The sequence below is a fragment of the Mytilus edulis genome, chromosome 12 (assembly GCF_963676685.1).
Source record: "Mytilus edulis chromosome 12, xbMytEdul2.2, whole genome shotgun sequence".
In the NCBI taxonomy this organism is placed as follows: Eukaryota; Metazoa; Mollusca; class Bivalvia; order Mytilida; family Mytilidae; genus Mytilus; species Mytilus edulis.
The window spans coordinates 79,636,393-79,661,858 of NC_092355.1; the positions used below are offsets into that span (position 1 = coordinate 79,636,393).

Here is a 25,466-nt window from a genome sequence, read left to right on the forward strand (position 1 = left end):
AGACGACCCCCTTAACCTTAACAGTTATTGGGATTATTTCAGTGTTATGTATTTGTACATGTATATTTGAATAAAGGAAAAGTATTTTTTCCTTAGTGAAGAATTTAGATAAAAATTAATTATTTATTTTTGATGTTGTTGAGAATGGGCATTTTTAATGCCTCTTTTTGGAAATCATTAAGCCAATTATTATCAATGGCATATAAAAAAATATGCTACACGTTTGAAGATTTGCCTTAACATTTTTGTCAAAATCATTGAATTTCAAATTAAAAAAAAAAGAAGATGGAAAAAAATTTGACAGTGAAGTGAAATACCAAAATAACTTGCATCAATATTGCAAACTTCATCTTTGGGAAATAGAATAGAAATTTTAAAGTGAGATTAAGGAAATGAAAAGAACAAAATAATATTGAAAGTATGGTCAGAAAAATTGTCAGACTAGCTATAAAAATTGGCTGAATCACAACATCCACGATGCTTTGATTTTATTAGTTGTTATTGGCTTTGAACTAGCTTTCAGTAACTGTGAGTACTCTAAGATCTGTACTTATAGTGTCTTTTTGTTGTTTGGATGTGCAAGTACCCTGCCACGTCCACTCTGTGTTTTTGTTACTTGTTTTTGCTTTGTATCAGAGTCTCTGATGAGTTAAGCCCTTTTCAACTGATTTTTGGCTCACCTGGCCCATAGGGCCAAGTGAGCTTTTCCCATCACAATGCGTCCGTCGTCCGTCGTCGTCCTGCGTCCGTCTTCGTTAATTTTTACAAATATAATCTCCTCTGAAACTACTGGGCCAAATTAATCCAAACTTGGCCACAATCATCTTTGGGGTATCTAGTTTAAAAAATGTGTCCTGTGACCCGGCCATCAAATTAAGATGGCCGCCATGGCTAAAAATAGAACACAGGTGTGAAATGCAGTTGTTGGCTTATAACTCAAAAACCAAAGCATTTAGAGCAAATCTGACTTAAATAAATTGTTAATCAGGTGAAGATCTATCTGCCCTGAAATTTTCAGATGAATCGGACAACCCTTTGTTGGGTTGCTGCCCCTGAATCGGTAATTTTAAGGAAATTTTGCTGTTTTTGGTTATTATCTCGAATATTAATATAGATAGAGATAAACTGTAAACAGCAATAATGTTCAGCAAAGTAAGATTTACAAATAAGTCACATGACCAAAATGGTCAATTGATTCATTAAGGAGTTATTGCCCTTTATAGTCAATTTTTAACAACTTTCGTAAATTTTTGTAAATTTTTAGAATATCTTTTCCACTGTAATTACTGGGCCAAGTTCATTATAGATAGAGATAATTGTAGCAAGAAAAAAGTCCTGTAAAGTAGTATAAACACATCATGATCACAAAAACACAATTTTGTCATGAATTTATCTGTGTCCATTGTTTAATATGCACATAGACCAAGGTGAGCGTCAGCGACACAGGCTCTTCAGAGCCTCTAGTTTTTATTGTCGAGCCTGCAACTTTTGTTGCAGAAAGCTCGACATAGGGATAGTGATCCGGCTACGGCGGCGGTGTTAGCTAACTTTTTAAAAGCTTTAAATTTTAGAAGGTGGATGACCTGGATGCTTCATACTTTGTATATAGATGCCTCATGTTACGAAGTTTCCGTCAGTCACATGTCAAATATCCTTGACCTCATTTTCATGGTTCAGTGAGCACTTGAAAAAAAAAGTTCAGATTTTTTGTAATGTTGAATTCTCTCTTATTATAAGTAATAGGATTATTATATTTGGTATGCGCGGACCTTGCAAGGTCCTCATGCCCCTCAGACAGTTTTCACTTGACCTCGACCTCATTTCATGGATCAGTGAACAAGGTTAAGTTTTGGTGGTCAAGTCCATATCTTAGATTCTATAAGCAATAGGGCTAGTATATTCAGTGTATGGAAGGACTGTAAGGTGTACATGTCCATCTGGCAGGTGTCATCTGACCTTGACCTCATTTTCATGGTTCAGTGGTTATAGTTAAGTCTTTGTGTTTTGGTCTGTTTTTCTCATACTTTATGCAATAGATCTACTATATTTGTTGTATGGAATGATTGTAAGGTGTACATGTCTAAAGGGCAGATGTCATCTGACCTTGACCTCATTTTCATGGTTGAGTGGTCAAAGTTTAAGTTTTTGAGTTTTGGTCTTTTTATCTAATACTATATGCCATAGGTCAACTATATTTGGTGCATGGAAATATTTTATGATCTATATGTCAGTCGCGCAGGTTTTATTTGACCTCGACCTTTTCACGGTTCATTGCTCAGTGTGAAGTTTTTGTGTTTTGGTCTATTTTTCTTAAACTATAATTAATAGGTCAACTATATTTGTTGTATGGAAGCATTGTTAGCTGTACATGTCTGCCTGGCATGGTTCGTCTGACCTTGACCTCATTTCCATGGTTCATTGGTCTTTGTTTAGTTATCTTGGTTAATGTTAAGTTTATGTGACAGTTATTAATGAAGCTTTATACTTAGGACTATCAACATAATATCAATGATTAGTAAAGAAGGCGAGACATTTCAGCGTGTGCACTCTTGTATTGAAGATACTTGGCGGTAACTTGAAACTTCTGCATTCTACAAGAGAACCTTGATCCATCTTTGTACCCCTACTCAGAAAGAGTGGATGTATACGGTGTATTCCCTGTCGCAATGTTAATCGTCCCTTGAAATTTCCATTGCATTTTCATAAGGTTCCAGTAATTTGGTATCAGACTTCAGTATTCGTGAATGATTTACTGCGAAATATATTTCACATTCATGATATACTGTGTGATGTTTTTCACAATCTTTGCTCGTCAACTTCCTGTTAACAAAATTGTCATATATTCTTACATATACTGTTCATGTGTAATGGAATTTTCGTTTTTTTTTGGGTTTTTTTTTGCGGGAAATGCAAGTCAGTGCTTCCTGGTATTGTTATCAGGCTTCATGTGAAAACATTACCGTATAGCGGGTTATTTTTCGCAGGTTTTTATTTTTGCTTATATTGGCGTATAAATGAAAATCTCGAAAATAAATTCTGCGAAATTTATGCTGTATAGGTTAGTTTTAACAACATAAATGCCAAAGGGCATTGAACATACATGTAGTTTATAAAATGGCTGTCAGGTATGTATACCCTTATCAATTAGTGTCAAATAGATTAAAAGTATCAGGTAATTACCCTTATTAATTAGTGTCAAATTGCATACGAGTTGTAAGTCACTCTTGATAATTTTATAACCTAATTAGTGAGTACATCATAGGTCCGGTCAATTTCCTAACTAATCAACCGTAAAATTTAAAGAAGTGTGTATACCTGTGACAAATATTTAAGTTACCTGTATTCTATTGATTAACTGTATCAGAATATAATCAATAAATAAGACCTCATTCTGGTACGAAAAATAACCATCAAATATAGACACTTGCTTCTCAATTTTTACAGCTTTTTATCTGCAACAATTTCAGTATGCCCCAAAATATTTAATTGGGGATTTAAGAATCCAACAAAATCATGAAAATAAAAGCCGCAATTTTTTTTCGTATACTTTGTTGCCTCTAATCACAAAAATTTACGGTATTTTGTGTGAGGTATTTCCCATTTGTTGATTTTAAACTTCCTGTATAACACATACCTTAATACAGGTTTTCTTACACATAATTATATATGATGACCATGAAAGAAATTGTCTCATTTATCTCAGAAATTACAATTAATAGCCCTCTGAAAATTTCAATCAACATTTACATGAGCATGCTAAAATATGTGAGGTCTTTTCATATTTATTGCTTTTTAACTTTACACATGATAGACTATAAAGTGGCTTATACATTTGTATGCACCTGTCCTGATTCAGGAGCCTCAGTTGTTCAGCAGTTGTCGTTTGTTGGTGTGGTTGATAAGTGTTTCTCGTTTTACCCCCGCTTTAAAAAAGTGGGGGTATACTGTTTTACCTCTGTCATTCCGTAGGTCCATCCCATCAATATTTTCGTCGCATCTTTCTAAGGAACTACATTATAAGGATTTCTGAAATTTGGTTTCAGGGTTTATATAAGTCAGCTATACCCTGTTATGCGTTTTCAGATTCATGATCAGAGTCATCACTCAACAACTTCCTGTTTACCGAACACTTGTATCATTTTACACATGATAGCCCAGTTGAAAATTTTCGTCACATTTTTTTTAGGAACTACAATACATGGATTTCTGAAATTTGGTTTCAGGGTTTATATAAGTAAGATATACCATGTGATGCGTTTTCAGATTCATCACTCAACAACTTCTTGTTTACCGAAATATTTGGGCTGGGGTATCATCAGTGAGCAGTAGCTCGCAATTTCACTTGTTTTTCCTTTTTTAAATAGATTAGACCATTGGTTTTCCTGTTTGAATTGTTTACACTATATATACATATATATAGTAATTTTGGGGGCCGTTATAGCTTGCTGCTGGTGTGAGCCAAGGTTCCGTGTTGAAGGCCCTTCTTTGACCTATAATTGTTTACTTTGTACACATTGTGAATAGTCCATTTGCCAATTACCGATTTGATTCTGTTATTACACACTTTTTAAACAAATTACTTCCCTTTATCAATCGTAGACTGGTTCCATACTGGACAAAATTGGCTTTAGCCAATGCAAAGCATGATGAATTTAAGGGAGCTACCATTTGATTTTTATGGGGGGGCTAGGAAGAAATTTGAAAAAAATAGGCAGGACAGGAGTTTTGAGTAAAAAAAAGCAGGATGAGACACTTGCAAAAAAAAAAAGGCAGGACAACATTTTAGGTAAAAAAAATCAGGATAAACTAAAAAAAAAAAGGCAGGACCGAACAGAGTGAAAAATAAAAAGGCAGGACAGAGATTACAGCTAAAAAAAAAGGCAGGACAAAATTTTTCATCCTAGCCCCCCCATAAAAATCAAATGGTAGCTCCCTAAAGTGATGTATCGGCGGTTTAACTAATTTTTCACGAAAAATAATTTCTGATGTCAAAAGTTTAGTTAAACAACAAATTAATGTCATTAAAAGATTTGAAAACCTTATAGATTACTCACATTACGCACAGGTAGATTTGCTCTTTCTGTTAGCTCTCCATTGTAAATCAAAATTAATGTCCCTCATAAGGGAGACAACTTGTTTAGGGATCTCTAATTACAGGGTTGATTACGGGAAATGGCAAATTGATGGAGAGTTGTGACGTCTCATTGGTACTCATACCACATCATCTTATTTATAGCAGGATATCATTAGTGAGCAGTAGCACACATTTGAAAGTGTTAATCTTATTTTAGAACAATTGAAATTGATGCAGGGGCCAATACAGGATGCATTTTAGATAGATTGAAACATGAACATTGATATACATGCTGCAATCATTATTTTGTAGAAATGTTTCAGTTGTGGATGAATTCAATACATTGCTACTGTAGACTTGATGATCAGCAAAATAAACCTGAAAGTTTTACTGCTAAAATAGATGAAAGTACTGAGACACAGGAAACAAATATTCTCGATCCACCAGTGATTCTTGTTGGCTCACATAAAGACGAAGTCAGGCTTTCAAAGGGAGAAAAGGTGTGTAAAGACACTGTTCAAAATATATACAATATAAAAAGTAAAATAACAAAAATACAGAGCTCAAATTCAAATTTGAAAGTTCTTTATCAAATGTCAAAATCAAAAGCTAAAACACATTAAACGAATGGAAAACAACTGTCTTAATTCTGAATTGGTACAGGCATTTCCTTATGTAAAAAATTTTACCCATATCAAGCGAAGGCAGAAAGAAATCGTTATTACTGTAAAAACAGAGTTAAGTATACAGGATTAAACAAGATTTAGATTGCCATGGTGGCAGAACTTTGAACTCAATATGACCCCATCAGTAGGAGGGGTAAATTCATTGAAATTGTAATTCAATTAATATCCAATAAAACATACATAATGGAATCGGCTGTCTATATTTTACTGGATCTACTTTTGTAAGGGTTGCATGATATTTGTAATGAAACCCTTGATCTTAAATGCTTTCAACCTATCTTTAATCGTCAGTAAGATAAGCATGACATCTCAGGATCTGCACTCTTGTTACTAACGATAGACATATAAACAAAATAATTAAAAACTGCACCCATCGAACACAAGTCCTGATTATTATAGTATTAATGAATGGGTGTTTTTATAATGGCCCTGTTATATGTCCAAGGTCTGTAATAAAGGTCGAGGAAGTCTGTAATGGCCCGAGGCAACGCCGATGGCCATTACAGACATCCGAGGCCATTATTACTGACCGATTTATTAACCAACTGAACAAAAGTATATGTGTTGCTACCAACTTGATGTACCCTCTTACTCTTTTAATGACAGTTTAGTTTAAAAATAATAATTTGTACTTCACCATGATAAAGCTTTAAATATACCAAATATCCAAGATATAAAGTTGAAAGAAGTTATGTGTTGAAAAACAGGACGAACAGTGATCCCTTTATATGGTTCTTTATGACTCTTTAATGTTTGTTGCTGGTTACTAAATTACACAAAATACAAAAAGGTATCATACTCTTTACAACTCAATTTTATTAACTTTTTTAAAAACCCAGTCCCTAACTGGGCTTAATACAGACAAACTGGGCATAAATACAGGGCCATTACAGAAAAACAGGGCCATTACAGAAAAAACAGGGCCATTACAGAAAAAGAGGCCCATTACAGAAAAATAGGGCCATTATAGAAAAAAACTGGGCTATTACAGAAAATATGTAATTTTTAATAAATAGTAATTTTTGGCAATAATGTACTTAGTTGGTTAATAAATATCCATAACAAACAATAATAATGATGCTTTAAGCCTGAAAAGTGCTTATATATATATGGTCTTAATATTATAACTTTTGGGTTTATTTCAGGAATTAGAAATATATATTAAAATAATTTTTCGATTCATACTTGATAAAGCCTAAAGAAGATATCAAATAAAATTCACTCTTTTCTTACTTAGGAATTTTGTTTATTTATGGCTCCATTTTGTTTCTATACAAGAATAACTTGGATTATACAAATAAATATATAAACTAGTATCTCAATTGTTTGTTTGAAATGTTTTCGTAATGTAATTTGTACAACCTTTCGTTTGATATACGACAAGCATACAATGTATACATTATGACCTTTCATTTGATGTACAACAACCTTTGTCTTAAAAGTAAAAGTAAATAGAAATCTATGAAATTTAAACACAAGGTTTATGACCATAAAAGGAAGGTTTGGATTGATTTTGGTTTTTTTGGTCCCAACAGTTTAGGAATTAGGGGCCAAAAAGGGCCCAAATAAGCATTTTTCTTGGTTTTCGCACAATAACTTTAGTATAAGTAAACAGAAATCTTTGAAATTTTAACATAAGGTCTATGACCACAAATGGAAGGTTGGAATTGATTTTGGGAGTTTAAGTCCCAACAGTTTAGGAATTAGGGGCACAAAACAGGCCCCAAATAAGCATTTTCCTTGGTTTTTGCACAATAACTTTAGTATTAGTTTATAGAAATCTATGAAATTTTAACACAAGGTTTATGACCACAAAAGGGAGGTTTGGATTGATTTTGAAAGTTTTGGTCCCAACGAATTAGTGTCCAAAAGGGTCCAAAATAAAACTTTGTTTGATTTCATCAAGAAATGAATTATTGGGGTTCTTTGATATGCCAATTCTAACTGTGTATTCAGATTCTTAATTTTGGGTCCTGTTTTCAAATTGGTCTACATTAAGGTCCAAAGGGTCCAAAATTAAACTAAATTTGATTTTAACAAACATTGAATTATTAGGGTTCTTTGATATGCTGAATCTAAACATGTACTTAGATTTTTGATTATGGGACCAGTTTTCAAGTTGGTCCAAATCGGGGTCCAAAATTAAACTTTGTTTGATTTCAACAAAAATTGAATTATTGGGACTCCGATATGCTGAATGTAACCATGTATTTAGATTTTTGATATTTGAGTCCTGTTATCCAATTCATCCACATTGAGGTCTCAAGGGTCCAAAATTGAACTTTATCTGATTATATAAAAAAAATGAATTCTTGGGGTTCTTTGATATGATGAATCTAACCATGTATTTAGATTTTGGATATTAGACCATAAAAGGTAAATGTCCAATTTAAATATTTTAAGTTCTTAGACCACATTAATTCTGTGTCAACTATTTAATCACAACCCAAGTTCAGAACTGTATCAAGCTTGAATGTTGTGTCCATGCTTGCCCCAACTGTTCAGGTTTCGACCTCTGCGGTCATATCAAGCTGCGCCCTGCAGAGCATTTTATTCTTAATTTATAAGCAATAGGTCGACTGTATTTGTTGTATGAACATTTTTTTAGCTGTACTTGTCTGCCTGGCATGGTTCATCTGACCTTGACCTCATTGTCATGGTTCATTGGTCAATTCTTGGTTACTGTTAAGTTTGTTTGACAGTTGTAATAAAGCTTTAGATTTAGGACTATCAACATAATATCAATGATAAGTAAAGAAGTCAAGACATTTCAGCGTGTGCGCTCTTGTTGTGTATTTTTTGGGGAAAAAAACTGATAAAGAGAAATTGTATATAGAGAAATTCATGAGAGACCCTTATCATTAAACTTCGGAGAAATTGTATATAGAGAAATTCATGAGAGACCCTTATCATTAAACTTCCGTTGAGAGGACATAATCAATCTATATAGTGGAAAGTGAAGTTAAAGAATATTTCTGGCTTCTTTTCATTCTTTCTGAGAAGCTCAGGTATGAATTCTGCCTCATATGAATTAAGGAACAAGTTGGCGAGAAAAGGAGCTCAGTTGGTTCCCATGGGAATGCCAATTATATGTTGAAAAACATGTCCATCAAACGTAACAAATATGTTGTCAATTTAGAAATCAAGCATCTTAATGTCAGTTTCAGTGAATTTTTTGTTTGAATCATTGATTTTTTACAAAACGCAAAATATCCCTTCCTAAAACAAGACACATTGTATCTATCATGTCAATGTTTGCCATGTCATCTTATGTATTATACTTTTTTCTGAAGAAAATTCCAAATTTAGAAGAAATATACTTTTTTTAATTATTGGCTTCCAAGACAATAATTGGCCGACATGTTTTCCATATGCAGTTACCTCAGCGTGACCTTTCTCGTAAAAATCTGGTGATTGCAATACACAAGTGCGAAGGGGAAAACCAAATTGGCAGAGAGTGTCAACAAACGTAAACATCGCTCAATCATCGAAATAAACTATATCCTATTGTACATGTTATACAAATGCTTACCTCAATATCCATGCTTCTTTGTTAATTAGTTACAAAGGTGACAATCAGTAAACTTTGGCTTCAATACACGACCATTAATTAGATGCGATATTTTCACAACAATACTGACCAAGTGAAATTTTTTTTGACGATTATACGATATGGATGCGTAAAAAATTTAAAAAATCGTGCACAGAAGACTTATTATATATAATGCCTTGGTTTAAGAATTGGATTAACATTAACAGCAGTAACTTGTTTCAAATGAATTTAACAATGATAAATTAGTATTGACATGTTTTTACAGTTTCCTGTGTCAGACCTATTAAAGATTTTTTTTTTATTACAGATAGAGATCGAATGCAATAAGCAGATTCAAAGCTATGTGAAAGATGTTTCAGATGATGCCTGTGGACATATACGATCTGAATACTTCATTTCAAATACAAAAGATGATGATGGTGTATTCCAGAAAATAAAACAGGACATCTTAAACTTAGCCAGAGGAATGAAATCGTGGAATAAAGAATATCCATTGAAATTTATTCAACTGGAAAAATGTCTTCAAGAGAGGAAGAAATTGTTATCAATTCCAATTATAACCTTAAAGGAACTTGAGCAAATATCTCTTAAAACACCAATGCCAATGAATGCTGAAGAACTAATGTTGTTTTTGAAATTTCACCACGAAATCAGAGCTTTAGTTTATTTTGAGGATCTTCCCGAATTTATCGTTTTAGATACCCAGTGGTTATCTGATGCCTTCAAATGCATAGTAACAGCAGAGAAATTTCAATCAGATATCAGCAGACATAGAATGAAGGACAAATTGGAGGATTTAAATCTTAGAGGAATATTGCATAGTGAAGTTTTAGAAGATATTTTTAACTATGAAAAAAACATTTTGAACAAACATGATAGACATAAAGATGCTATCCTGAATATTATGGAGAAGTTTGATATTATCATATGTGTAACCATTGACGGTGCTGATGAAAAACCTTGCTACTATGTACCTTGCATGGTCAAATCAAAACCAGAATATGACATATATGAAATGTTTAATGTTACCAAAGATACTTGTGAGAAATCCACCTGGTTATGTTTCAAGTTTAGGTTTCTTCCACCACATCTAATTAATCATTTGATTGCTGCACTAAGCAGGAAGTATAGAGTTGCAGAAGTTGCTGCTACTAAACAGGATAAAAAGCAAATTGCCCTTTTCAGTGGAACTGCTGTATTTGAGTTACAGATGATAACAAAATTAAGAAAATTACTCGTTATAAAATGTCCAAATGCTATTCAAATTCAGGTTTTGCAATTTGGGGAACAAATTGAAAGAGGTTTGTACAAATACATTGCTGACTTTATGACAGAGGAAATAATCAAGATAATAAGCACAAGATTTAAGATGCCCAATGTAAAATTTGAGAAAAAGTGGGAATGTGGCCAAACAAAACCAGAGTCTGTAACAGGATCAAATGACTTTTGTGAAGATCAGGATACAAAATATTATTGTGAGACATGTAAAATTACACACGAGTTCACTGGTGAATGGTCAGAACTACAACATGGAACAGTTGATGTAAGTAAAAGATTTATTTATGTTTGATGAGTTTTACATGGAAAATTTGTATTAAGGTCAAGGAACAGTAAATGGGCTATGTCGCAGATTTTGCTAAAAATTTGTATACGACCTTGGCTCGTTGAACTACAACTGAAAATCGAAAAAATAATACATTTATCTCTTTTATTATCTGAAAAATTGCAGATTGATATCTTTTAATATGGGTGAATATTTGTATAGAAAGCACATAAAATCGGCGACAAACCTTCTAAAATTTGTCTTAAAATCGCCAAATCTCTAATTCTACTCCATAGATTTTTCTTAAAAAACTATATATTGTTGACACATAAAGGAGTAGGTTCGGTAAGGTCCTAAAATGGACCCCTTTATTAGCGTAAATTTCGATTTAGGATTTATTGACCAATATCACAATAAATTATAGCTAACACAGTGACTAGATAGGAAATAAGCCATTTTGTTGAAAATTCACGTTCCGGCGTTTTATTATGACGTCACAAGTTGTACTCATATTGATTTTCCACGAAAAATCAAAGAAAATGGGTAAATTTCCATAGATTATTGGACAGGAAACATAGAGCGCATACGTCGACAACAAAGATCTTTTAAAATAATGTTTGTGAAGACATTTCACATGTCTAATTTGAATATTTAGTTTGTCGACGCCTGCACTCTATGTTTCCTGGTCATAAACTTGGTTGAAATTTAGCCGATTTTGTCAAATTTCATCAAAATCTCCTATTTTGACCTTTTTGGGATGTAAAAATCAACGTGTCAGAATTAATCTTTGCCAAAAATTGTTCTATTTAACTTTCTCCCATGTCTTTAAGTCAACTTAAAATGTTTTTTGACTTGTAACATTGAACTTTATAATTGGGGCCAAATATGGCTGTTATCAAACTTACTCCTTTCTGGTTTAATGATATAAAATATTCATAGGGTCACCGACTTCTTTTTGTCGAGCCTTCGACTTTAGTCGAAAAAGCGAGACATAGCGATCCTACTTTCCGTCGGCGTCTGCGTCGTCGGCGGCGGCGTCCACAAATATTCACTCTGTGGTTAAAGTTTTTAAAATTTCAATAACTTTCTTAAACTATACTGGATTTCTACCAAACTTGGACAGAAGCTTGTTCATGATCATAAGTTAGTATCCAGAAGTGAATTTTGTAAAAATAAAATTCCATTTTTTCAGTATTTTACTTATAAATGGACTTAGTTTTTCTGCCGGGAAACATTACATTCACTCTGTGGTTAAAGTTTTTAAAATTTGAATAACTTTCGTAAACTATCCTGGGTTTGTACCAAACTTTGACAGAAGCTTGTTTATGATCATAAGATAGTATCCAGAAGTAAATTTTTTAAAAAATAAATTTCCATTTATTCCGTATTTTACTTATAAATGGACTTAGTTTTTCTGCCTGGAAACATACATTCACTCTGTGGTTAAAGTTTTTGAAATTTTAATAATTTTCTTAAACTATACTTGATTTCTACCAAACTTGGACAGAAGCTTGTTTATGATCATAAGATAGTATCCAGAAGTAAATTTTTTTAAAATAAATTTCAATTTTTTCAGTATTTTACTTTTAAATGGACTTAGATTTTCTGCCAGGAAACAACACATGCACTTTGTAGTTAAAGTTTGAATTTTTTTAATAACTTTCTTCTTTCCTATACCATTTTGGATTTGTACCAAACTTGGACAGAAGCTTTTTTATGATCAAAAGCTAGTATCGAGAAGGAAATTTTGTTAAAATTTTGTACCTGTGTATCTGTATTTTACTTATAAATGGACTTAGTTTTTCTTCCAGTTAACATTACATACAGTCTGCAGTTAAAGTTTTAAAACATTTATTAGATTCATAAACTATCTTGGATTTTTACCAAACCTGGACAGAAGCTTTTTACAAACAAAAGATAGTATCAACAGGAATAATTTTATTGATTTTTTTCCTCATTTTTGTTGAGCCTGTGATTAACAGCAAAAGTAGGCGAGACACTGGGTTCCGCGGAACCCTTACGAATTTTTTTGTCTAATAATCAATTTGTTACCTTGTTGGTAGTGAAAAACGTCAAATATCAACGTTTTACGGCCTGCAACGCGATAACGTTACATTATTTCGACGTTTTGTTGTTTTTTTTCCCAAAGAAAGCAACTTTGAATGATGTATACCGTAAAAACGAAGTCGGTGACCCTATCTTTATTTTGCATCATTATAACGGAAATTTATGTTTCAAGATTTTTGTCAATCCACATTCTCTATTTGTTCATTTGAAATAGTGATATCTAAACTGTTTCCAGTTGAACAAATCCTTTGTTTTGAACCAATAATCATTGATTTACACTTTTTATACGACCGCAAATTTTGAAAAAAATTTCGTCGTATATTGCTATCACGTTGGCGTCGTCGTCTGCGTCGTCGTCGTCGTCGTCCGAATACTTTTAGTTTTCGCACTCTAACTTTAGTAAAAGTGAATATAAATCTATGAAATTTTTACACAAGGTTTATGACCATAAAAAGAAGGTTGGTATTGATTTTGGGAGTTTTGGTCCCAACATTTTAGGAATTAGGGGCCAAAAAGGGCACAAATAAGCATTTTCTTGGTTTTCGCACTATAACTTTAGTTTAAGTTAATAGAAATCTATGAAATTTTGACACAAGGTTTATGACCACAAAAGAAAGATTGGGATTGATTTTGGGAGTTTTGGTTTCAACAGTTTAGGAATAAGGGGCCAAAAAAGGGCCCAAATAAGCATTATTCTTGGTTTTCGCACTATAACTTTAGTTTAAGTTAATAGAAATCTATGAAATTTTGACACAAGGTTTATGACCACAAAAGAAAGGTTGGTATTGATTTTTGGAGTTAAGGTCCCAACAGTTTAGGAATTAGGGGCCAAAAAGGAACCCAAATAAGCATTTTTCTTGGTTTTTGAACCATAACGCTAGTATAAGTAAATAGAAATCTATGAAATTTAAACATAAGGTTTATGACCATAAAAGGAAGGTTGCTATTGATTTTGGGAGTTTTGGTCCCAACAGTTTAGGAAAAAGGGGCCCAAAGGGTCCAAAATTAAACTTTGTTTGACTCTATCAAAATTGAATACTTGGGGTTCTTTAATATGCCGAATCTAACTGTGTATGTAGATTCTTAACTTTTGGTCATGTTTTCAAATTGGTCTGCATTAAGGTCCAAAGGGTCCAAAATTAAAGTTAGTTTGATTTTGACAAAAAATGAATCTGTTGGGTTCTTTGATATGTTGAATCTAAAAATGTACTTAGATTTTTGATTATTGGCCCAGTTTTCAAGTTGGTCCAAATCTGGGTCCAAAATTAAACTTTATTTGATTTCATCAACAATTGAATAAATGGGGTTCTTTGATATGCCAAATCTAACTGTGTATGTAGATTCTTCATTTTTGGTCCGGTTTTCAAATTGGCCTACATTAAGGTCCAAAGGGGTCCAAAATGAAACTAAGTTTGATTTTAACAAAAATTAAATTCTTGGGCCTCTTTGATATGCTGAATCTAAACATGTACTTAGATTTTTGATTATGGGCCCAGTTTTCAAGTTGGTCCAAATCAGGATCTAAAATTATTATATTAAGTATTATGCAATAGCAAGTCTTTTAAATTGCACAGTATTGTGCAATGGCAAGAAAATAGCAAATTTTTTTTTTAATTAGAGTTATCTTTCTTTGTCCAGAATAGTAAGCAAGAAATATCTTATTGCAAGAATTTTTTTTAATTGGAGTTATCTTTCTTTGTCCAGAATCAACTTAAATCTTTGTTATATACAATATACAATGTATATTCACTTTTTACTACCAACTGATAAATTTAAATAATCTTTACCATTCAGTGATAACAAGCAGTTTTTTTTACATCTTAATATTTATGATGTTATCAAATGAGTAGTTATTGTTGGAAACTCCATTAGAATATTTTAATTGAGATTAGTTTTGGAATAAGGGAAAGGGGGATGTGATTAAAAAATTGGGTTAAATTTTTCTCATTTGAAATTTCATAAATAAAAGGTAAAATTTCTTCAAACATTTTTTTGAGAGGATTAATATTCAACAGCATAGTGAATTGCTCTAAGAGAAAACAAAAATGTTAAGTTCATTAGAACACATTCATTCTGTGTCAGAAACCTATGCTGTGTCAACTATTTAATCACAATCCAAATTTAGAGCTGAATCCAGCTTGAATGTTGTGTCCATACTTGCCCCAACCGTTCAGGGTTCAACCTCTGCGGTCGTATAAAGCTACGCCCTGCGGAGCATCTTTTTGGCATTTAATTTCATACAATTTTGCGAACACCAGTTTTCAATTACATGAATATCATTTTGAAGGTTAAAGTTAACTGAAGTACATCATTACCTTTACTATGTAATGTAGAATCTTTTGCACATAAATCTATTAATGAATGTTATATGTTAAGTGGTAAATCATTGATATATAAAAAAAAAGTAGAGGCCCTAGGATAGAGCCTTCTGGTACATCAGTTTTTTATGCACTTAGTATTAGACATGCCGTTATTGACCTTAACTTGTTTGCTTCGTTCAAACAAGTATGACTTAAACCAGTCTAGTGTACAATCTGAAACATTAGGATATTCAAGTTTTTTCATAAAATTATATGATCAACCAGATCAAAAGCTTTCTTTAAATCTAAAAATATTTACTTTTATTTTAGTTAATACAAAGGAAACAAAAACAAACAACTTTACCTGTTTACTGAACGAAATTGTGTATCAATATATGTAATATGTTTAATAAGTATTATGTAAACTTTCATCAGTTGGATGGATAAACATACACAAACGTCAAGTATTTACGTGAAATGAGTAGTGTGTGTGCAGAATTGGACTTAATCTTTTGTCAGGTTGATAAACATACACAAATAGCAAAATGAATAGCTTCGAATAGTAATAGACATGTTAGAAAAAAGGTTTACAATAGACAACTGAGAGTCAAGAGTCTACATCAGATATTTAAGTAAGGAATCATCTCAAAAGTGTTAATTTATTTATTGATTTACTCTGCAGAACAATAGTTTTTTAACATAACTTCCAATAGATGTTAGTAAAACTTTCGAGTGAAGTCTTTCCACCTCGTCTATCACTAAGTTGGTTGATTGGTTAATTGAAAAAAATATTTGCAGAACATCAGTTACTTCATTATTTAGATTGGTTGGGTGTGGATTGTTGTGAGATAGCCATTTTCATTGATTGACATTTTGCTTCATGTGATATTTGACAGAAATTGCATTCATTAGTCGATTGTTTGCTTATATTAATTGGTCGACATTTTCATTTTACAGAAGCGCATATTGTATATTGGTTAATTGATTGATTGTTTCTATGATGTAGAGTAACAAATACTTCACTTTTATTCTTGACCCACAGATTGATAAAAAAATCCTCCAAATAAAGAACCAATTCTTAATTTAAAAAAAATAAATAAACAGGGTTTGGGTCCAAAGAACACACAAAAAAGGTAGGGACTGGCTCCCATTGAATTGAAGGTTTTCAGGTCAGTGCAACATTTGTACCTAAATCATTGTACTTTGTCAAACATTTAAGGATTTATCACCCTTCTACTTTTTATACGACCGCAAAATTTGAAAAAAATTTCGTCGTATATTGCTATCACGTTGGCGTCGTCGTCTGCGTCGTCGTCTTCCGAATACTTTTAGTTTTTGCACTCTAACTTTAGTAAAAGTGAATAGAAATCTATGAAATTTTAACACAAGGTTTATGACCACAAAAGGAAGGTTGGGTTTGATTTTGGGAGTTTTGGTCCCAACATTTTAGGAATTAGGGGCCAAAAAGGGCCCAAATAAGCATTTTCTTGGTTTTCGCACTATAACTTTAGTTTAAGTTAATAGAAATAAATGAAATTTTGACACAAGGTTTATAACCACAAAAGAAAGGTTGGGATTGATTTTGGGAGTTTTGGTTCCAACAGTTTAGGAATTAAGGGCCAAAAAAAGGCCGAAATAAGCATTATTCTTGGTTTTCGCACAATAACTTTAGTTAAAGTAAATAGAAATCAATGAAATTTAAACACAAGGTTTATGACCATAAAAAGGAAGGTTGATATTGATTTTTGGGATTTTTGGTCCCAACAGTTTAGGAATAAAGGGCCCAAAGGGTCCAAAATTAAACTTTGTTTGATTTCATAAAAAAATGAATAATTGGGGTTCTTTGATATGCCGAATCTAACTGTGTATGTAGATTCTTAATTTTTGGTCCCGTTTTCAAATTGGTCTACATTAAGGTCCAAAGAGTCCAAAATTAAACTTAGTTTGATTTTAACAAAAAATGAATCCTTGGGGTTCTTTGATATGCTGAATCTAAAAATATACTTAGATTTTTTTATTATTGGGCCAGTTTTCAAGTTGGTCCAAATCAGGGTCCAAAATTAAACTTTGTTTGATTTCATCAAAAATTGAATAAATGGGGTTCTTTGATATGCCAAATTTAACTGTGTATGTAGATATAGGAAGATGTGGTGTGAGTGCCAATGAGACAACTCTCCATCCAAACAACAATTCAAAAATTAAACCATTATAGGTTAAAGTACGGCCTTCAACACGGAGCCTTGGCTCACACCGAACAACAAGCTATAAAGGGCCTCAAAATAACTAGTGTAAAACCATTCAAACGGGAAAACCAACGGTCTAATCTATATAAACAAAACGAGAAACACGTATATATTACATAAACAAACGACAACTAGTACTGTACATCAGATTCCTGACTTAGGACAGGTGCAAACATTTGCAGCGGGATTAAACGTTTTAATGGGCCCAAACCTTCTCCCTTTTTCTGAAACAATAGCATACCATCACAACATATAAAAACATACGATAAAATATCAATTGGCAGACTTAACTTAAATCATGTAGATTTTTAATTTTTGGTCCCGTTTTAATTGGTCTACATTAAAGTCCAAAGGGTCCAAAATTAAACTAAGTTTGATTTTAACAAAAATTGAATTATTGGGCCTCTTTGATATGCTGAATCTAAACATGTACCTAGATTTTTGATTATGGGCCCAGTTTTCAAGTTGGTCCAAATCAGGATCCAAAATTATTATATTAAGTATTGTGCATTAGCAAGAAATTTTCAATTGCACAGTATTCAGCAATAGCAAGAAATCTTCAATTGCACAGTATTGTGCAATAGCAAGAAATCTTCAATTGCACAGTATTGTGCAATAGCAAATATTTTCAATTGCACAGTATTGCACAATAGCAAGAAATATCTAATTGCACAATATTGTGCAATAGCAAGAAATTCCAATTGGATTTCAATTGGAGTTATCTTTCTTTGTCCAGAATAGTAGTTGAATCAACTTAAATCATTGTTTTATACAATATACAATGTATATTCACTTTTACTACCAAATGATAGATTAAAACAATCTTTACCATTCAGTAATAACAAGCACTTTTTTTACATTTTAATATTTTATGATGTATTTAAATGAGTAGTTATTGTTGCAAACTTCATTAGAAATTTGAATTGAGATCAGTTTTGAAATAAGGGAAAGGGGGATGTGAAAAAAAATTGGGGGGTCAATTTTTTTCATTTCAGATTTCATAAATAAAAAGAAAATTTCTTCAAACATTTTTTTGAGAGGATTAATATTCAAAAGCATAGTGAATTGCTCAAAGGCAAACAAAAACCATTTAAGTTCATTAGACCACATTCATTCTGTGTCAGAAACCTATGCTGTGTCAACTATTTAATCACAATCCAAATTTAGAGCTGAATCCAGCTTGAATGTTGTGTCCATACTTGCCCCAACCGTTCAGGGTTCAACATCTGAGGTCGTATAAAGCTGCTTCCTGCGGAGCATCTGGTTCCCTTCTAAAATATTCTTGAATTTTATAAATTCCAATTGGAACTTTCAATAATTGACAACTTCCTCAAAATATCCTTGAATCATCCCTTATCAATTTCCCTTTCTCTAGCAGTACTCTAAATTTATGTTTTATTAATTAATTTTTTTTTCGTGTCTATTTAAATCTTAAAATTCCATCGTATTTTCCTTTTCGCATGTTCTAGGATTCTCGAGTTGTCTTACTGAATTTAATCATGGAAGTAGACTACGTATCCGTTTTGTTCTTTTTTTTTTTTTAAAGTGGGATATTTAACCTGTTTCTCGGAGTGAAGAATATTCGTTAAATATTTGTTACTTAAACAATCAATGAATTGGACAATACTTTTCTTTACATTAAGCAAACTGTCAATAATCAATTCATAAATAAATAAACTAAGGAACCAATCAACGTTTACATCCAACAACCAACCACAGGATCATTAAGAAGAACTTATTCATTGATCATGTTGATATCATCAACCAAGCAAGCAAGAAATCAACTAATAATGATGTTTTAATTTAAAAATATCATTAATATATATAGGAATGACTTTTATTTACAATTGTTTTTTCTAAAACAAATATTAACTACAACAATAATTATATATTAAATGTTAGCAATGTAACAAAAGCTGTACCTAGTAAAATCAGTCACAAAATTCATACTTTTAAGATGATCTCTTCAAATATCTCCGTTGTAGACTCAATTCTCAATTGTAAACATTTTCTCACTGTCAAATATGTGAAGTGAGTACCGTGTACTCAGCAACTGTCGTATGGTTGATAAAATCATACACAGACACTTAAATGAACTATTATTATTATGTTGAGTGAGTAGGATTAAGGTCAGCTTTGGACGTAAACTTTCATCAGGTCAATAAACATACATTAACAGCTGCAATTTACTATAATGCATGTGAAGTTAGTATTATTTGTTCAACATTGGACATAACTCTCATCAGGTCCATAAACATACACTAATAGCTGATAATAACTGTAACATCATGTACATGACGTCAAAGTTAAGTGTTTTCAATTAAAAGGCAAAAATGATAGAAAAAAAGTAAAATCACAAAAATACTGAACTCCGAGGAAAATTCAAAACGGAAAGTCCATAATAAAATGGCAAAATTAAATGATTAAACACATCAAACGAATGGACAACAACTGTCATATTCTTGACTTGGTACAGGCATTTTCAAAGGAAGAAAATGGTGGATTTATGAATCTAGTTTTATAGCGCCAAACCTCTCACATGTATGACAGTCGCATCAAATTTCATTATATTTACAACGGTGCGTGACCAAAACAGACAAAATAGGTAAAATGGTCAAAATATGGGTACAGCAGTCATCACTGTGTCACAATCTCAAAACAAACAAATATTTAACAAAAATAGCACAAAACACATCTATCAAATATTACAACCACATGAATTGCTTTGCGTGTTTGACGTCAGAAAATGTAAACATCACACAGGAAAAATATAAAATAATGTTGTCGTTCCAAGTATTTTCAAAACAATTATAGTTTCACATGGGTAATGGAGGTATACAGGGTTAAAAAATCAAAAGTATTGTAAGAACTTAGTTCAGAAAAAGACCGAGATTTATAAGTATCCAGAAGTTCTTTAGAATTTTTAAGAATCCACATATGGTTAATACCACTACGCAAGTAAAATAATTTTGTCGTTCAAAGTATTTTCAAAGATATTATAGGACAGTAACATTATGGGCATTATAATAGAACTATAACATAATGACGGGATCTTTAAAAGTCACATGTACAAAACACACCAGCAAAAATGAAAGACTTCTACTTTATTTGGCCTTTTTAACTTTTTTTTTTATTCGAGCGTCACTGATGAGTCTTTTGTAGACGAAACGCGCGTCTGGCGTATATACAAAATTTAGTCCTGGTATCTATGATGAGTTTATATATAATACAAACACATTGACGGGATAATACAAACACATAGAATGTTCAGTATAATAAATTAGATAACACATAGCTGAGAGGGGGAAAGAGCAGATTGGCACGCTAAAAATAACATTATTAACCTTGACCTTGCATCGGTTGACAATGTTTTCTCGGAGTAAAAGTCTGCTCTATCACCCTCTCAGCTATGTGTAATTTATATATTGTATATTATGCATTTTAGAATAAAAAAAAAACCCAACTTTTTCATTAAATGCAATCAGTTTGTTTCAAAAGAAACTGTTCTAGATGGCTTCAAATTTCAAATATGGATGTATTAACCAATATCACAATGAATCATAGCTAAAACAATAGATATAGGAAGATGTGGTGTGAGTGCCAATGAGACAACTCTCCATCCAAACAACAATTCAAAAACTAAACCATTATAGGTTAAAGTACGGCCTTCAACACGGAGCCTTGGCTCACACCGAACAACAAGCTATAAAGGGCCCCAAAATAACTAGTGTAAAACCATTCAAACGGGAAAACCAACGGTCTAATCTATATAAACAAAACGAGAAACGAGAAACACGTATATATTACATAAACAAACGACAACTACTGTACATCAGATTCCTGACTTAGGACAGGTGCAAACATTTGCAGCGGGATGAAACATGTCATTTAGATTATGTCTTGGTGTCACAAATAGTACAAATCAACATGTTCCACAAAATTCAATGTTCACAAGCATATTTTCATTACATTGGTTTTTAGGAACGGAAACGTAGAGCGCATTGGTCAACAAAAAACGTCTGTTAACATAATGATTATTTTTTATAACAATAAACATAAACATATTAACCTCGGATATTTAGTTTGTCAAAGCCTGCGCTGTATGTTCTGAAATATTTCTGAGTAAGATGTTTTTTATAATAATTTTAAACAGCATTCCCAGTTTTATTTGTTCCAAAACATGGAGCAAGAGTTATTTTTAGATGCTAGGTACCAGGTCATTGATTTTACTTTAAAGTTTTTTTCTTGTAGGAACTTCAATGAGTACTTGACCAAGTTAATTGATTTCAAGAAAAACTTATGTTAAACCAAATTGTATAATATCTTTTTCATCTTTTGCATTACGATTCCTTACGTTTACGTTTATCTTCTTTTCAGTTCACCAAAGAGGAAATCAATTATACAAAAATGGGAATGATCGTGTTGAATGTTCTCGCTGATGTTTCATATGACCTTCTAAAACCAGATAAACCAAATCTACGTCCGAGAAGCGATTGTGATATAACACACTTGTACCAGGAGCATTTCAAACTTAAAAAACATATTCCAACTAATGGATGGGGAGGGAATTGGCAAACCATTCAGGGTACAGACATAGCTGTTGGAGATGATATTGAGCGTATAAGACTTACAAGGAATGAACTACAACACTCAACGGCAGCTGAAATTGGAGATACACGTTTCATTGAGTTGTGTAACATATTAAGTGATCTTTTAAAACGTTTTGATCAACTTAACAAACCAGCAAGGCTTTATACAGATCAACTAAATACAATTTTGTCTAAAACTATGTCTGCTGAGGAAGTTCAATCAATGAAAATGAAACATTAGGTAAGTTGAAGTTCTTAGCCTTTTTAAAACCAAAATGTGTGCACAAAGTTCGTTATGATTTTATCCATTTTATTATACGACCGCAAAAACATTTTGCGGAAGTATACTGGTATCACGTCGTCGTCGTCGTCCGAAGACAATAACTTTAGTATACGTAAATAGAAATCTATGAAATTTACACACAAGGTTTATAACCACAAAAGGGAGGTCGGGATTGATTTTGGGGATTATGGTCTTCACAGTTTAGGAATTAGGGGCTCAAAAAGGATTTTTTGTATTTTCCTGACAAATGGCTCAAAACTTTTAGGAATTAGGGTTAAAACAAGGGGGAAACAAGGGTTTCCTGGTTAGTGGACAATAAAGACAGTTTAAAAACAGTGTAAGGGAGGTAATCCAATCACATATTACGAGCAATGTTATGTATCTTTGATTACCTCCCTTACACTGTTTGTCAATTATGTCTGAATAAATGTTGTATTTTCTTGAGGTGATAAGCTGTCAATTTATTTTTAGAAGTTACTATTAATTAATAATGATTTTAGTCATTTTCAATTTTAAGACTTATAAGAAGGAACTAAATGGGTAATTTTGGTTGCAAACTCCATTAGAAATTTGAATTGAGATTATGCCTATATGATCTTGAAGGAGAGAATTGTTTTTGGAAAAAGGGAAAAGGGAAAGGGGGAGGTGAAAAAAATGGGGGGGGGGAATAAGAAACTGTGGGGGAAAGACATTTTTTACTGATTTCAAAATGATTTCAGAAATTAAAAAGAAAAATTCTTCAAATATTTTTTTTTTATTTGCAAACAAAAAGGGGGTGGGGGTGTCAATAATACAACAGCATAGTGCAAAAGCAAAAAAAATAATATAAATTCAAATCATATAACAAATTCTTTGACTACAGTTATTCTGTGTCCGAAAACCTATTATGCATTAAATATTTTATTACAATCCAAATTCAGACTTGTATCAAGTGCAAAAATTGTGTCCATTTTTGCCCCAACTTTTCAGGGTTGGACCTCTGCGCTCAGCGAAGCAATTTATTACAACAGCATGAACGTATGCAAACATAAAACATTAGTTTTTAGTGAACAGTGTGTTTCCAGAAAGATGTTCCATTGCATGATATTCACTATCATTTTCTTTTTCTACTGGTCCAAAAAAAAATGGATATCTCTATAAAACTGTTGAAGTAGAACTTAAAACGGACACTAAAATTATCTTTGCAGTTGTGATTTATTTTGTTTTCATTTCAGAAATGGACATTGAAGTTGAAATTATTCCAACACAATAGAGAAATAAGCTCATGCTGTTTTTAATTGCAATTTGTAATTTCAAAACTTTTTAAGAAATTTACCTACTACCTACCATACCAACTTCTTGGCATTAGACTGATCAGTTTTGACTAAATCCGTGTATTGAGAAAAAATGCTACCAATTAAAGTCTGTCTTAAACTGTCTCTACATAGAGTTATACAAATAAATGAACCAGATGAAAAAGTCAACCAAACTGTTTATTCATAGAGTTATGGAATGTGATTGCCAAGATGGAATAGAGAACAAAACTGTCTATTCATACAGTTATGTAATGTGATTGCCAAAATGCAATAGAGAACAAAACTGTTTCATAGAGTTATGGAATGTGATTGCCAACATGGAATATAGAACAAAACTGTATATTCATAGAGTTATGGAATGTGATTGCCAACATGGAATAGAGAACAAAACTGTTTATTCATAGAGTTATGGAATGTGATTGCCAAAAAGGAATAGAGAACAAAACTGTCTATTCATAGAGTTATGGAATGTGATTGCCAAAAGAGAATAGAGAACAAAACTGTCTATTAATAGAGTTATGAAATGTGATTGCCAAGATGGCACAGAGATCAAAACTGTATATTCATAGAGTTATGGAATGTTTAATGGATATGATGAAATAGTGAATCAAACGCTATTCGTTGAGTTAAATAGAGTAATGGTCAAGATTAAATATTGGACAAAACTGTCTATTTGTTAAGTTATAGAAAGTAATGGTCTAGATGTAATAGTGTACCATAGTCGAAATAGTGGACACAACTTAAAATGTGAACCAATATTGGACTGTCTCGGTATTCTTTATAGTTTTGCAGTACTTGCAGCAAACCTGTAATGTAAAAATTGCTAACACTACACTCGTTATGTACAGAACTATTTTGAAAATGTGTTTATTAGTATGTTTTAAGCGTAAAAAGTGTTTGTTAATATGTTGTTTGCGTATTATCAATAATACGAAATTTCCAGTTACATGTAAATGTGTAAAGTAAAGACGAATGACAAGAAGACAGTAAGGAAAACATCCGGTTCAATTGAGAATGTAAATGGAGAATGTGTCAAAGAGACAACAACCCGAACAAAGAGCAGAAAACAGCCGAAGGCCACCAATGGTTGTACCTTTTTCATGGGAAAGATATATACATTATTTTAATGTGTTTGTCCTTTCGTAAATCGAATGTAGATGTTCAAATTTTTTGTCATCATTAAATATGTTTACAGCATTTTGTATAAATGGCCCAAATCAATTTTGTCAACATCAGAGGTAATTGAGGTATCGAAATATGTTATTTTCTGATAAGCAATAAAACCCTTGCCATATTAGGTCATATAGCTGTGTGTGATGTTTAAATACGCATTTAGAATAGAGACAGTAGATATCGTACTTGGCCTGTTGAAAGGGAAAAGCGACTGACTGTCCAACATACCATTGTTTTCCAGTGGAGGTCCAATTTGTTGCCCTTCATCCAGGTTTGCTATTTGTTTACTTGTTCTTATCCTTGTGAGCTATTCCGTCATCCGCCATTGTTTCTCATCAAAACGATTAGCAAGAAATGATCAACAATCAAGTCAACATAGCAAAACAATAAGTTGATTCCTTATGAATACTTTTAATTGTTTTGATTTGGGTTTAATTGTACGTATATAAATATAGCATTGGGCTGTTTGTCAGTGTGTAACATTGTTATAGACGACTGTTAAATACACAATACGAAATTTTAAGATTTACATCGAAACTCATCGTTAAAGAAAATCAATTAACATGTGACTAAGATTTTAAAATCATTACATAGGTTAATCTCTCAAACATTCTGATTCTTATTTATAATGCCTTTCCAAACAATTTTCAAAAAAAAATA

At 32.2% G+C, this 25,466-nt stretch overlaps 1 protein-coding gene across 1 annotated transcript in view; it reads left to right on the forward strand.

Moving 5' to 3' along the window:
- Positions 1-25,360, forward strand: part of LOC139497868 (uncharacterized) — a 215,927-nt gene extending 190,567 nt beyond the window's left edge. Inside the window, exons 6-9 of the mRNA XM_071286107.1 lie at positions 5,387-5,574; positions 9,621-10,856; positions 21,844-22,296; positions 23,553-25,360. Coding sequence (XP_071142208.1) covers positions 5,387-5,574; positions 9,621-10,856; positions 21,844-22,296 — 1,877 coding nt within the window. The 3' untranslated portion in view covers positions 23,553-25,360. The remainder of the gene's footprint in view (positions 1-5,386; positions 5,575-9,620; positions 10,857-21,843; positions 22,297-23,552) is intronic.
- Positions 25,361-25,466: the final 106 nt, after the last annotated feature.